Genomic DNA, 15,337 nt, shown 5'->3' with positions numbered 1-15,337 from the left:
GTATTTGTGGACTTTTGTATTTGGTAAAGACCTCACAGTGTCCGTTTGTAAAATCTCTTGAACTCATGAAAAGATCACTTGTTAAATGACTGCCTCAATGGCATCCTCCACAAAGTATTTTTCCACTGAATGGGCCCTTGTTGTGGATCTTCTGTGCTAACTCCAGTGTGTCTTACTGTTTTGGAAAGATTTTCATCTCCACTTGAGGACTATAAGATTGGAATGCATGGGCAACACCTTTACAGTCAAACCTTGATGATACACAGAGACGGGTAAGCATGGAGAGAATTCACCTGACCAGAACTCTGGAAAACTCTGAAGCGCTGAGCTAAAGCAGCACCAGCCCTACTGACAGAGCCCAGACCCAAAGAGGTGTTGTGTTGGTAGCCTTGACAAAAACAGCAACAGCCTTAACTCTAAAGGAATCTAGGCTGCCAGATCATGTACTTGAGGCAGAGATTTAAGAATGTCGGAGAGCATTCCATGCGCAGCATCGCCAAGAGCTGAGAGCAGCCCTCATGGCTGCTGTATCAGAGAACATCAGTGCTGAGATTCCTCACATTCTCCACTGCTGGAAGAATCCTGCTCAGTGGAAATGTGTTCTCAAGCAAAACCTCTCACTTAATGAAGGTCATGGGCCTATTCTCATATTCTGTAAAGGGTGTGGAAATTCCAACAATTTTTCATGCATGAAGTACTGTGCAAAAGACACTTACTCTTTAATTTTGTCAAAATGGCCATAAAGCACAAGTTATTAATTTGTTCATGAGATATTGCTGAGATTAGATGGAAGATATTAGATAAGATAGTCCACCCCATAAAGAAAGTCAAACAACTGAAAAAAAGTTTCCAAAACTGGAGGTATTAAAAAATAATAAAGAGAAAATGGGATTCCTACAACTGCGCAAGGCCTGGTAGACCACTAATAAAAACGGTCACCATCAGATAGACAGCACTTTTTAAAAAACTTTTATCTTTGGGAGAACAGAGAAAAATCAAGCTCCACTCTGAAAAAATCTACACAAAAATCTTGTCAAACCTGACATGACAAGATAACTCAATAGTTCGGAGTCTGAACTGTTACTGAGAAAAGAAAAAGGGGAAAAAAATTAATTGCAAATCGAAGATCTCAACATCACAGACTATGTTTGGGGGTATTACATAAATTGTGAGCAGCAGAAAATGCGACCCAACATCTTAAGACTGAACTTTGGAGGTTTGGAAAAACATCCCTGCAGCTTTCTATGGAAACCTCAAAGAATGGAAGCTGTGACAAAGGCACAAGTGTGGACACACTAAAAGCCTGAAGATACTTACATTTAGTAGTTGAGGCTTCTGTGTAACTTTCTGTTTGATAGGCATTTCCTGTGTTTTTTTCTTAACCATGAAAAAATAACTTGGGACACTTACAAGAAATTAATAACATGAAGGGCGGTCTCTGGTTTTGGCACAGTATTGACAAAACAAGTCAGAACGAATAGGGGGCAGGGTATTTAGGGGTACAACAAACTGGTTATGTAACACACGCAACTGAATGAAATGAGTCACAGTACAGTATAAGCCCAGTGCAGTTTGTATCACATTACACAATGTTTAATAGAATTCTCTTGACTATTTTTATACAAATTGAAAACAATATTGCATTAAAACCCAATACAATCCCAATAAGGCCATTGCTAGCATACAGTTAATACTGGGGGCAGTGACCATAAGATCTGCCCTTTGTAAAGCAAGATCTACCTTTAAAAAAAAAACAAACAAAAAAAGGGATTTTGTGCATGAATGTAATGATTAGAAAAAACATGACCAAAGTGCCTGACACCATGTTGTCTAATGTGGTTCATTCCGAGCAATCAGCACTTTATATTTTCACAATAATGAGGACAAACAGCTTTCCTTGTGAGGTCTATCATGGTATGATGTGCAAAAGAAGGCCATGAGGCTAACATTCACCTACTGTTTACCCCCAAGTTCCTGATCACTCAAAATGAAGACAAGCATTACATGTCACAAATCCCATCACTCCAAGTAATTTTCTTAACAAAACCTAAATGCATTGGCAACCATAAGTTTATGATCAAAGCAAATATAAAGAATAACCAGTGCTTTCAAAATAAGTCAGAAAGAAAAAAGCAAAAAAAAAAAAAAAAAAAACACACATTGGCTGTTCACACACCGACACGGAGTTGTAACTGACTTGCTGAAACTGAGGCTTGTTCTGGCCAGTATGACTGAGATCAATGGAAATCAGTACAGAATATTAAACTAGGATGACCATTCTTTTTCCTGTTTGTAAGTTGCAAAGAGCAAAAATCAGGAGCAGAACTGATTTCCAATTTGCCTGTAACTAGGTGTTTCATTGCAGACATTCAAACAGCTTAATACAATTGCTTGCTGTGTTCTGTTAAACTGAAATTGAACTGATCTCAGCCACAGTGGCGAATTATAGCTGCTTTTATACAGTACTGAATTTTATCCAGCTACATGAGATTAGACATGTCATCTCAAAATCTACACTGTCTAAACTGTGCTGTAACAGACAAAGTTTTAATCATAAGTTAGCTTGACAGCAGTTTCATGGTTGACAGTAATTGTTGTGTTGGCATAAAAAACCCTGAGTGACCTACAGTGTGATGAACAGCAGGGGTGTACTCGTGATTCTGCAACATCACAAAACATGGCTACAGCTAGAAAGAGCTGAGAAAAGACATACAAGTTGAAAAAAATTTAACAGACAAGATAATATCCTCTTTGCATACAACTTCCAGTCAAACACAGGAGCTTACAAAAAGGCCTTTACATCAAAAAGGGTGAACTTTAGAACCCTTGCATGTAAGCCAATCATTTTTTTATTTGAATGAGTGCATTTATTTTGAATGCAGAGGTCATCTCTGTACAACGTAAAAAACGATCATGCATTTCCTACACCTGTTTGGATTCCTATTGCGTTGACTGCAGACTATATGGCAGGTCCTGCAGGGGCTAAGATTGCTCACTCTGAGCAGATTCACTGACTGCAGAGGTGAGCTGCAACTGTCTCTGTTCTTACTGCTGCTTACACTCAGCTGGCTGAGGCTCTTTCTACAGAGAGAGAGAAAAGAGGGTGTGAAAGGGAATTACTATGAACATTAATGGATTGAAAGAATGAAAGAGCAGAAAGATGAGAGAGGAATCTTAAAAAGGTAGAAGATTGCACATGGGATTGAATAAACATATTGAAGAACAGCAAAAGAAAACAGAAGAATGTCGAACAATCATTTAGCTTCCAAAAATACAGTAGGAGTGACGTAAGTGTTAGTGCAAAGTAGCAAGTTAAAAATCAGAGGAAAGACAAGAGACAAACACTCCAAGTGCACAAAGTGAGCTAAATACAAGATGGAAGTGGTGCCCCTTACCTAGGAATGCATGGAAGTGGAAATGAATCATGCCTGCAATGAGGACAAAGGGGATGGGGGACAACGATCAGTTCACACACCACACATGCAGTTATCCTAACTGAGATACTGTTTAGATTCAAATCATTTCACATCAAATTATTAACCACTCAAAAGCACTGCGTCTGACATTTAAGCAGGGCTGCTTAGCTTGATGTGCAGATGTCTGCGTTAGTTTTACTTTATTATGAAACAGACAATATGAAATATTTACTTCTTCAGTAAATATAACAGGTCAACAAAGTATAAACATACATGGTTAAGCGCCTTTGTTAGAGAAGTGCTTCAAGAAGCAGGGGCTTGTCTTGCTGTTAAAGACGAGTGCCAGCTATTAAGTATCAGTGAGAGCATGTGTGTCATGTTAGGACCCTGGTTGCCGGAGTTACGTGGCAAGTCTGTTCTGTATGTCTGCGTGGGTGTGGGAGTGTCGGTATTCCAGATCTAGTCCATCATGTCAGAAACATTTCCTGTTCCTGATTGGCTGGTTCCTATTATCAACTACCTTTAAAAAAAGACCCGGCAAAGACTCCAGTGAGAGGCCAGTAACTGGAAATGTAGGGAGCCTGGCACCATTTGTTCATCACCAGTTAAGAGTTTGGTGACTTGTGTTTTTTGGGAAAGGTCAGGAAATGCTCCACTTTTTAGCTAGCTAGTCATGTTTGTTATTCTGGTCAGTTCCTAAAAGTTTTCCCTCTTTTTACTCTGGCAAAAAAAGGGCAAAACAACATAGTGACCTCACTTCTCGCCTCTGGCATGGTCTACCCCAAACCAGGAGGTAAAAGAACTGGAAGCTTGTCTGGGATATGAATCACAGACCTCTCACACCTCCAATTCTGTTACATCCTGGTATTAGTTCAGGGCACAATAGGAATGAGAAGTGAGCATGTGCGGACCAGAGAGCTGACATCTGATGCCTCTCTTTGTGACCATCTTTCCCTGCTTTTTGTCAGTCAGTCTCTGTTGAACAGCAGAAATGTACAGTGATCAGTGTCTGCAGCTTGTTGGGGTGCTGGGTCAATCTAATCAATCAAGTGATTTGTAAGTGCAGTGAAAAAAATCTTCATTAACACTACTTGTTTCCATGCTCATTGAGCATTTTATACATTTTATCAGTTCCACTTTCCATATAGGTGCACTATAGGACCCCCACACAGCAGGCATCACTTGGGTGGTGGATCATTCTCAGCACTGCAGTGACACGGCATGTGGCGCTGGTACGAATGGATCAGACAACAGTGCTGTCAGACTTTTAAACACTCACTGTCCACTCTCTTAGACACTCCTACCTTGTTGGTCCACCTTGTAGATGGTAGTCAGAGATAGTAGTTCATCTATTGCTGCAGTTTGTGTCGGTCATCTAATAGTCCTGCATCAGTGGTTACATGACGCTGCCCACAGGACGCTGTTGGATGGATATTTTTGGTTGGTGGACTGTTCTCAGTGCAACAGTAACACCAAGGTGTTTAAAAACTCTAGCAGCATTGCTGTGTCCAATCCACTCATACCAGCGCAATACATACTAACACTACCACCACATCAGTGTCATTGCAGTGCTGAGAATGATCACCACCCAAATAATACCTGCTCTGTGGTGGTCTTGTGGAGGTCCTGACCATTGAAGTACAGGGTGAAAGGGGGCTAATAAAAATGCAGAGAAACAGATGGACTACAGTCTGTAATTGTAGAGCTACAAAGTGCTCCTCTAAGATAAGTGGAACTGATATAATACACAATAAGTGCATAAACAAAAGGTGGTTTTAAAGAGGTTGCCGGTCAGTGTATATAGAGGACAATGAGGAACATAATGGACTTAAGTCTGGATACTAACTGTGGGGTCAAGATCTCCTTCATCTTCCTCTTCACCCTCCTCGTCAAGGTCCTGGAACACAAACGATAAGTTCTTTCAAAACATGGTCGCCCACACACCTCTATTCGAAAAGTGTAATGGTTAACACCGATTTAAACATTTGCATAACTAACCTCCTCTTCTCCTTCTTCAAGGTCCTCCTCTTCAAACTGCACCCACACAAACAGGAAGAGTTGAAAGCCAGCAAGACATCACATATAATTCTCTGTCATTACAGATTACATAAAAGCAACTAGTATAAAATGTACATGCAGCTAAAATCAAACGTACCACATACTTCTTCACAATTTGAAATGATAAAATATCTAAACATTGTGGGATTCTGATTTTAAGGTAGCAACATACACTTTCGTCATCTTCCAAAGCCTCTCCTGTGAAGTATAGCACTGCTCTGGGGATGATCCTCTCTCTGAAGAAATGACCAATTTCAAAATCTGTGGCTAGAGTGAAGTCCAGATCCTCGTCCTGAAACATCACACACAGAACCCTTATTATTGAAGTCAAAACAGTTCATTGTTAAACAAAAGTAATTACATAACTTATGAAAACTAAATTATCTAAATTAGTAGAGAAAACTTGAGATTAGTTATATTTCCAAAAAATATGATCTAAACTTCATTTTATTTTCTAAGCTTTCTTCTGTATGTGGTGGATGGAGGAGGTGCTATTTTTGGAGTGGTGTGCTCAGCTCAACACGATTTGTGCCTTATGCAGTAATGTAACACACTACAGTAGGTGTTGACAAGAAAACTGTTCTGACGCACAAAATGCGGCTGAAGATAGAACTGCTGGAACGAAGGAGAGGAATGTATGCAAATAGTGTGACATCTTTGACTCAGGAAGTGGGATGAAAAGACGCAGTTAATGTGGCTTTGAGGTAATGGCTGAGAGATGCGTAGATGGTCTGCTGAGTACATCACCAAAATGTTTACAAACAGTTGAGGAAGAACGCTCATTTAGGATGACTCGGGCCCACTCACCATCCCATCTGGAGATGCTGGAAGAAACAAGATAGAGGAAAGAAAAAAATATATATACATATATTAACATCTACTTTGCCATTTTATTATTTAAATCATTCCAGTTAAAGAAATAAGGAAGAAAAAAGCAAAAATCTTTTCTGTTTATCTAAAAAGTCCTCCAGTTACTCTCACTAACATTCAATTAAATCATTCGCCTCTTAGTTACTGCTATGGCGATGACTTGTCTCATCGCAGTCATTTACAGGTAAGTGCCACACCTTTGTGTGGAATTGTGAGGAAACCACTCATCCTCCAACTGTCAAACACACACATAGATACACACACACGCCAAAACCACTCTTTCCCACAGGCAGGGCTACATTCTTTAACTGTTTGAGAATGACAGGACACAAAAAAAAAAAACAAAAAAAAAAACCCACAAATGAGAAGGAGAATGCTCAGAGTGCCACGAAACAATAGGAGAGCTATGCTTAGTGGAAGAGACATACGAGACATGAATGGAAATGACACTGCTTGGGTGAGGTGCTGGAGGAAGTCCTTAGAGGTCTTAAGATTTTGAAATGAAAAAAGGAAAAGTGACAGAGGGAAAAACTGAGTTTCTGTTTCCATACTAACACCAATCACACTAAACGCTAAATGTTATTTGGAGTAAAAATAAACAGGGAATGAATGACTGAACAGGTACTGATCTAGGAAAAAGAACCTCATGATTACACACCTAACTGCACTGGCATCACGTGAGCATGAGTCATTAGTCGTTCTCCTTATACGTTACGCATACATTTTGAGCACAGCTGACCTCTGTGTTTAACATAAAACTGATAGAATCTGAGACAGAAGCAGAATATCTTGAAACCACACAGAGGAAAGTGCAGTCACATGAGCCAATGTCACATTGCCAGAAGCAACAAATATAAAGTCACACAAAGACCAAGTTCAAGTTGCCAGAAGTAACCAACAAACTTTTACTCATATTCCACGTTGGGCACCCAACCACTTAGAACTAATGTGTTCTAATTCAAGAGACTGAGATCTGGCTTATGGTAATAATTGATTTAACAAAGAGTCTTTTCATTCAACCATTTACAGCCTGCACTGCAATGACTTTAAAACACAACCTTCACTCATACCACACCAAAGCCATTTTCCAAATCACAACAAATGCCAATACGTAACAAGGATCATGCTTCAAACCGCATGTCAGGACATGCTCTCATTCCGAATTGCAAGCTAAGACACTGAGAAGTTCATCTGTGAGATGAGAAGGTTTTTTTTAAACACTGTCATATGACATGCTGAAATACGTGAAGGACATTAGGATTTTAAGCTCACGCTAAGGAACTGAAATGAGTATGTGGTGCCACCTGGTGGAGATTAGAAAAACTAAACAACCAACTTCACATTGTAGAACAGAGAGTGGAACCTGAAATCAGTACTTCCTTTTATATAACGTGTCTTACCTTTGACTGGGTTGAAGAAATTAAAGAAGGAATCCTGAGGCACTTCCTTGGTGATCGTCCTCACCGTTCCTCTACCTTTGTGTTTCTGCTTTTTCTTAATGGTCTTTACTGTTACATCCTTGCCTTTGTGCCAGTCGATCTTACAGCTAGAGAATCCAAAGACAGAACAAAAACCATGTAAAACTTCTTTTCTGCTTGAATGTATTGTGTTGCTCTTTTACACTTTTTCCAATCCGCAGGGATTTTTATATAAATTATTTTTGACAGTGCTACGTGTTGCTTGTACTGAAGGTTACAGTGTTTCTCACCCCTCACAGTCCACTATCTCTGGCCCTTCAAAAGAAAAGGGGTCCACTGGATCAGGCTCTGATTTCATCTTGTATACTTTGGTGAGGACGGCGTTGCTGAAGTAACTGTTGGGCTCAAAGTGGAATTCCAGTGTGAAGCTCTAAATGAGCACAGAAAACAGAACATCACAGAAAGTAGTACTCAAACATGCCAAACCCCACTGCACCCCCCCCCAAAAAAAAACAAACAAACAAAAAACAAACAGACCATTGGCTGTCCAGGCTCTGAAAATTTCACTTTAATATCTTGTAGGTGCTTCAGGATGGGCTCATCATGTTCCTGAAAGAGAAAAAGGAACATATATTTGACAGGTGTAATCATGTCTACTGTTGAGACTATAGACAGCAAGCAAAGTTTAAAAAACCTTCAACTGATGCAGTTCAGCTGATATTAGCAAGACATGGTAAGTTCAGCTGTATTATAAAGAATCTAAACCACTAGAATAATCTAAGTGTACACTGCTGTGAACTTACTTAGTTTACAGAGTTGCATCAGTCCACTACAAATAGAGATGCACAATAATAACAGAAATATATCAGTTTCAGCAGATAGTTGCTTGAAAAATTGATTTTTTATATCAGACAGACGTATGTATTTGACCAATATTTAAGAACATATATACTGCACGCCCGAATAAAAATGTTAGCTACTGTGCTAAAATACAGTTTATTCATTTTGTTGCATTTGTAATCCCTAAATAATCTGGTAGGCAGAACGTGGTGCAGTAGCTAAATAACATAACACAGCCCTTTAGCCAGACCAGACATGTTAGACATGCAAAGGTGCAAAGAGCTTCCTCTTACGAAACCCGCTTCCTGTCACTACCACATTTCAGCATGGCTTGGTCAGTGACCAGACAAATGTTTAGTTACTGGCCTGTGCATCACCTAATTCATCTCCCATGGCATGATCCATCTTGGTGTGTTTCTAATTGAAGTTAGTATCACACCAATTAGGAGATGCATATTTTAATGAGTGTGGTGCAAGGCTGTTTAAGATGTCCCACCTGTAACATTTCTCCCAGCATGTCAACATGTTTAAAGATGGTGAGCCAAAACTCTGGGATGCCCTTTGGGTCATCAGCAGGAGCCGATTCTTCTTTCTTCTCCTCCAGAGCAGCCTTCTTCTTTAGATCCTCCTGTCAAAACAGATTCCATGAGCTCTCCGATCTATGGTTCTAATCACATGCCTCCTAACAGAGGACTAACAGAGACGTCAGGCAAACATAAAATACACCTGCAACACTGAAAGGGGCTGTTCCTTGACCCAGATTAATACAGTTGCTGATCAAAATCCAGAGAGTATGCAGTGAATATATACTCACAGCCAGCTCTTCCTCCTCCCCTTCACTGTGCCACTCGCATTCTTCATCTGTTGGCTCCACTGCTCCTGACACCACCTCTCGCCTCTGAACAACACATACACTAATGATTTCATGCACTCATATACATTTTAAAACTGTGCATAAAAAACAAGACAGAAATATGCATAATTGGAATAAAAAGCCTAAATATCAATAAATACAGTGTAACAAATGTAAATAATGTGACAAATGAGTCACTGCTTTTGTTCAATCTGATGACAAGCTCAACAGCTCAAAGCAAATGACAAGCTCAAAGCAAATACTTTTGATGTTCTCAGGGGTTTCATGGTGATGGTGAAGTGAAAGTGACTTCAGCTCTCATTAAATGTCCTGCTCGATGTTTCTGAACTGTTATGGCTATAGCCATGTACAGGTGACAGGGGCTGTTAATGCTGCTCTACCAAGTGCTAATAAAATGTTTGAATCGCTCCTAGTGTCCTTAGTGCCATGTATTTATCTTCAGGAAATTATACGTAATTGATAGACACTTTGATTAATTTGCATTTTCTCTTAAAGACTTTTAGAAAGTCACCTCAAATTTTTGATTCACCTCAAATGATTGAATGGAAAATGAATCTGTTAAGTCTCATTATAAAATACTATGTCCACTTAACATCAACTTAAATCCCATTTGAGCTGTAATTCCTACAGCTCTAGTTAGATGTTTTGAAACCATTACTGTTTTGATAGCACAGTACGTCTCACCTCCATTCCTCTGGGAGCCCCTTGAACTACATTGCTGCATTATGCCTGGAGTAACATCCCTGAAGCAAAATCGACAACTAATTATTAAGCCTTTCATATGCTGGATCAGGTTAGTGCAGAGAAAACAAAACTATTCAGTTCAGGGTCACTTCAGGCCAAAGAGCACCTTGGTCCTCACTAGGCTCATCTTATGGTGTTTTTCCATAGGGCACTGCAGTATGGTACAGTAAAGTGTATAGTTACACTGTCATTTCTACTACCGTCAACCGTACTGTACCAGAGTACTGAATTTGGTTTGCAAAGTTGGAATATTTGGGTAGTGCTATAAAGAAACAGGTCCCAGTTTCCGAAAAGCATCTTAGTGTTAAGATCATCTTAACAGGGAGAGTGTTCAGTGTGATGCTTGCTCTACTAGCTAAGAATCATTTTTGGGCTAAGATGCCTCTGAAACACAACCCAGAATTGCTGTCTGGGATACACACAAAGCCAAATGCAGTAAAAAGCAAACCAGAACTTTGTCATCCATAGTTACTAACGTTATTTGTGTTACTGTTAACCCTAGATTTACATGAATATTCACATGACAAAAGCTAAAGATAGCTCCACCTACTTTCATGGTTCTTTTATGTGACTAGAAACAGTCCAAGCTACTCAAATAGGGTTTGAATGGCTCTGTGTTTGGATTTGTAAACGCAGTAAGCTGTACCATACTGCTCAGTGGAAAAATGGCATTTCTATCTGTAAAACATACAGACCAAGGTTGCATAAAGGATGAAATTCCCAACCGGAAACGGAATTCACATAGTTTAGGAGAAGCTGTTTTTTAATTCAATATTGTTATATGTGCTGAGAATTAGTGGTGTATGTATGTATGTATGTATATTACATGTTTACTATGATGATCAGCCATTGAAAACAAATTTCCTTTGAGGGGAAAATAAAGTATGTCCACTTAAATACTACATTTTCACAGTCTAGCAAACAGCCAGGATTGTGTAAAAGCAGATGGCAACTTGTTTGGATGAGGTAACAATATAGCAGTGCCACAGCCAGCTCACAGGCCACCAAGCCAAGCCTGAGCTTCATGTCTACATGAGACAAAGGTCATGGTTGGCATCTTGTCATTCACTTTCAGTGGCAAATAATTAGAAAAGTAGGAGCACACAGACTTGATTATTATGTGCAGGATATAATTGCATGGTTGCTGAGGCAAAGCCAATGAAGTATTCCTCTGCTTTGCAGTATGTAGTGTGACCATCAGACAATATTACTGCTTAAATTAATATAGCAGAACGACTGTGCACCTTGTCAAAAATGGGCTGGTAGAGACCAGCATATTTCCTCTCCAGCTCATGAACTTCCTCATAGAATTTGGCTTCTATATGAGCACTCTGGACCTGCAGTCTCTTCAGAGCATACACTCTCCTCTTCACCGCCTTGGGTAGGGCACTGACATTGGGTATCCTGCAGAGCATTTGGATTGTTAGGCACAGCAGAGCAGCTGTCAATGCGTGAAGCTGATTACAAAACACAAAACACTAAAAGTGGTATCTATGTTAAAACGCAGAAGGGTTATAAAGGAGCAATGCTATGAAAGACAGCAATTTGGTACAGAATGTATTATGGATGGAGATGCATAATATTAGAATCACATGGGATACTGGCTTAAAAAAACATTGGTGTTGGACAGACGTTAAGATTACACAGATGTTTCATATTGATTTGATGATGCATTTATTGCAGAATGTTTAGACATCACTGAGCTAAAATACTGATATTGAAATAATCACTTTATAAAAATAAAATCTTAAATGAATGTAAATATTATATTATACCTCTAATGCAAATGCACGTAGACAATTCCAATCTCTACATTTTAAAATATTTCTGTTCAGCGTCTATACTGGCAAATAAGTACATGGAAAAAACTGGACATGTGCTGCAGCCCATATTTTCATATATGTGCATCCCAAATGGTGAATGCCTTGATACATTCATACATCACTGTTCAAAAGCATGGAATCATTCATCAATCTTTTTTCACTTTTTCTACACAACAATAACTTATACATTGTATATTTAAATATTATGAACTACACACCAAAGAGCACTTTGGATTAAGTATTTTGGTAACAAAACTTAAAAAAGATTAATAACATTCTGCAATTTTCAATTTACTGTCATTTCTTTTTCAATTCATCTGCCTTGAGATTTGATCACCACTTAAAATATTAGACTTTCTAAAAGTTCCTTTTATTATAGTTTTCATCTAATTGTTATACAGCTTTTCCAATCATCTTTGAATCATCTACAGCACTGGTTGCATTCACAGCTTCTTATATCTATGAAGTTGAACTTTACTGACACAATATTAGAATCTGCAACCAATTCCAAACTTCTGAATGGAGATTCCAAACCTTCAAACAGTCTTGTAAATGGTATTAAATGGCTGTATTTTTCTCACTGCGCTGCTCTGTTTTCCAATTATTAGAACAGAAAATATCCACAAAACCTCCATGCTTACCTTTCTGCTTCAGAGATGATCTCTGTTCGGTCACCCTGTGAGGCTTTATTTCCTCCCTTTCCTGTGTACACAAAAATTATATTATACAAGTATGACTGATATTTCTACTTCAACGGCATCAGGATGAAGGCTTAGTACAAAATACCGCAGTTCTACAGCATTTCTCTGATATCACTATATTTCACATGTCAAATCATACCTCGGGCTTCATTCTTTTCATTTTTTCGTGCCTCCATTGCAATCACCCTTTGGCTGGAAAAAAAAACAAAACAAAGGAAGCAGGGTTTTTTTATTTCATGGCCATCTCTCCATAATTTTTATGTTTACTGAAACAGTACATAGCAGTGTTGACAGTTTAAAATCAGTGAATACTGGCTGACAACACTCAACTGTATAAAGCAGACACATGGCTTGGTGTCAACTAGCAGGAGAAAAGCTACACCTCCCTTGCTAAAGGAGCAAAGCTAAGTGCATTTCGGTCAGGAACCTCACACAGCGCAGCTGGGGCTTGAATACGACAGAGTGCACTCGGTTTCTGTCACTGAAGTTTCAAATGTTTATGTGACTGGAGATCACTGGGCTTCGTCTCCACAGCTTCAACAAACCTCTCATCTAACTTTGTGATCTGTGCAGAAATACAGCCCACAGTAAGGCCTAATACACCAGTACTATGTAGAAGTCTAAGCATAAAGCTCTATGGATATTTTGGCTATTGACAGTAGCCAACAAATGGGCAATGCCGACCAGGCTATCAGGTTTCAGTGTGGACCAGATGATTTTGGCAGACCTGCACAACAACATGCATTACAATGTTAAGTGATGTCAAAGGATGAATTTTCTACTGATTTTTCTAAATCTTTAAATAATTGAGCTGTTGAGATGAAAACAAAATCAGATGAAAACAAAATCAGAGTAGTTTAAATGTTAAAAGGCGTCTTGCAGTTAAACCTTTGTTTACAGTTGTGGTGACAGGAACCAAGGGTTGCAGCGTCTGCGATACAAATACAACCATTTTATTTACCATCCAAAACAACAAGTGAACCGATGTGTGTCTTCTGAGTTTGGTAATAAGGATAACTGCAGCAATGGTACATCTGAAAGAAATGCTTTTCAGGGACTATTTAGCTTTGCCACAGCCTGTATGTAACTCGCAGCCATACTAATTATAAAAACATATGATTTAGGCCAAAACCTTGTTTCAGAACTGTCGCAAAATAATGCCTGAGGCAACATATTCGTAACCCTTTTGTGGGATAACGTTTTGTGGAGTACGTTTTAGAGGAATTAAAACCAAATGTCTGGGTCCTGCCACCACCACTGTGAGCAAATCTGACTCACTAAGTTTCTCTAGCATTTCACATCAGCCCATTCTGAACGATTCTGTTTACATCTTCATCATTTAATTATGAAGACATTTAGAAAAACCGGTGGAATAGCCCTAGAAAATAAAAGCTTATCCAAGCCTTTGAACGAGGGCTGCGACTTCAACCGCTGGTTTGACCTAAGGGGTCCACCACACTGTGCACAAGAGAAAGTGTCAGGCAAGTCAAGTCAATACGGATTTCCCACATGGGCGATATAGATTAGACTGACCTCGCTGCAGAACCAAAGCACAACTTCATCCCTAAAGTCATTAAACTGTTATGTTTTCATGGGACAAAATGACCAGCTAACATTAGCTGGAGAATAGTGATCCGCATCCCTTATCGCCACGCTGTTGTGCTCCCGAAATAACAGAAGAGGACTAAAAAAGAAGTGAAAGGGTGCTGGCTTAGCTATATTTAACCGAGTAAGGGCCGCGTGGCCTGGTGTGTTTCTCCTGCTAATGCAGTAAAATAGCTGACAGAACATTAACCGAAGTCATGTTGACTCCCTGTTCGAATTTTTCCGTTCCACCTTAAATAGAGCAGCAGTTACATTCTGGATCCTCGGGCACCAGAATGCAACTGCCGCACCTTTTAAGGTGGAAGGGAAAAATCAGAACAAAAAGCTGGCGACTTCAACCTCGCTTTAAATTTACATTACTTTACATTACTAACGCCCAACAGCTCCACGTCTTTATTTTCAAACCGACCATTTTCTTTCTCTCGTTCACTAAACGCGCCGAGTCCTGCGCACATGGACTGAACACGTCTGACAACATGAGATCCGAAACGTGCTCTCGCTCTTCGCTGGAGGCCGTTACACATCGAGGGAAAGTGGCTCAAGAGCCTTTAGATGGCCCAGTTCCTTACACAGGTATCATATAAAGGAGCCAGGAAAGCCAACATGCGGGAATAAGGCTGTCTTTGACTTACCTCACGCGTCGGACTGCCCTCACGCTCCTAGCAAACTGAGGAGTGCAAAAAAATAAAAGAAAGATCACCTCGTAAGATCGACGCCTCTCATTGGCCGTGCTGTCACGCGGTAAGCGAATGGCTGAGGAGTCTGTGCGCTGCTGGACTTCATTGGTTTGTGAGAGTAGTGAGAGCAGAGTGGACACGGCGCGCACCTTTCACTCCAGCCGTGCTGGGGTCTTCCCTTGAATGGACGTTGGGGCTGCGAGCTGTGAGGAAAGAGTATTAGATAAAAAAAGCACTCAAGTCCCGCTGGTGACACCCCGCATAAATAAAAACAAATAACGACTTAATAATGCGTGATAATAAGATAATTA

The 15,337-nt window shown here is 39.7% G+C and overlaps 1 protein-coding gene across 2 annotated transcripts; it reads right to left on the bottom strand.

The window, feature by feature from the left end:
* Nucleotides 1-1,566: 1,566 nt before the first annotated feature.
* On the bottom strand, nucleotides 1,567-15,037 carry nap1l4a (nucleosome assembly protein 1-like 4a). 2 transcript variants are annotated; one of them, XM_037542962.1, is made up of 15 exons: nucleotides 14,982-15,037; nucleotides 12,884-12,936; nucleotides 12,685-12,745; nucleotides 11,465-11,624; nucleotides 9,417-9,500; nucleotides 9,099-9,230; nucleotides 8,300-8,371; nucleotides 8,053-8,192; nucleotides 7,745-7,890; nucleotides 6,282-6,298; nucleotides 5,647-5,766; nucleotides 5,415-5,450; nucleotides 5,263-5,313; nucleotides 3,396-3,428; nucleotides 1,567-3,081 (listed from the first exon to the last, which is right to left on the bottom strand). In XM_037542962.1, the coding sequence occupies exons 2-14, from the start codon at nucleotides 12,918-12,920 to the stop codon at nucleotides 3,423-3,425; spliced, it is 1,062 nt and encodes a 353-aa protein (XP_037398859.1). In that variant the 5' UTR covers nucleotides 12,921-12,936; nucleotides 14,982-15,037; the 3' UTR covers nucleotides 1,567-3,081; nucleotides 3,396-3,422. The 2 variants fall into 2 exon arrangements, with proteins under 2 accessions (XP_037398859.1, XP_017573021.1); XM_017717532.2 differs by lacking the exon at nucleotides 3,396-3,428.
* Between the last annotated feature and the right edge of the window lie 300 nt (nucleotides 15,038-15,337).

Source organism: Pygocentrus nattereri, chromosome 11 (assembly GCF_015220715.1).
Source record: "Pygocentrus nattereri isolate fPygNat1 chromosome 11, fPygNat1.pri, whole genome shotgun sequence".
NCBI classification, from domain to species: Eukaryota; Metazoa; Chordata; class Actinopteri; order Characiformes; family Serrasalmidae; genus Pygocentrus; species Pygocentrus nattereri.
The sequence above is the reverse complement of the archived record's forward strand: the minus strand, read 5'-3'. Positions and strand labels throughout refer to the sequence as shown.

What these genes read in the sequence shown, in the direction of transcription:
- nap1l4a (XM_017717532.2), bottom strand. Translation starts at nt 12,920, where the DNA reads ATGGAGGCACGAAAAAATGAAAAGAATGAAGCCCGAG. An exon ending in ATCATCTCTGAAGCAGAAAG is followed by an intron (nt 11,625 to 12,684) that starts GTAAGCATGGAG and finishes AATGCTCTGCAG; the next exon opens with GATACCCAATGTCAGTGCCC. An exon ending in GAGATAGTGGACTGTGAGGG is followed by an intron (nt 7,891 to 8,052) that starts GTGAGAAACACT and finishes TGGATTCTCTAG; the next exon opens with CTGTAAGATCGACTGGCACA.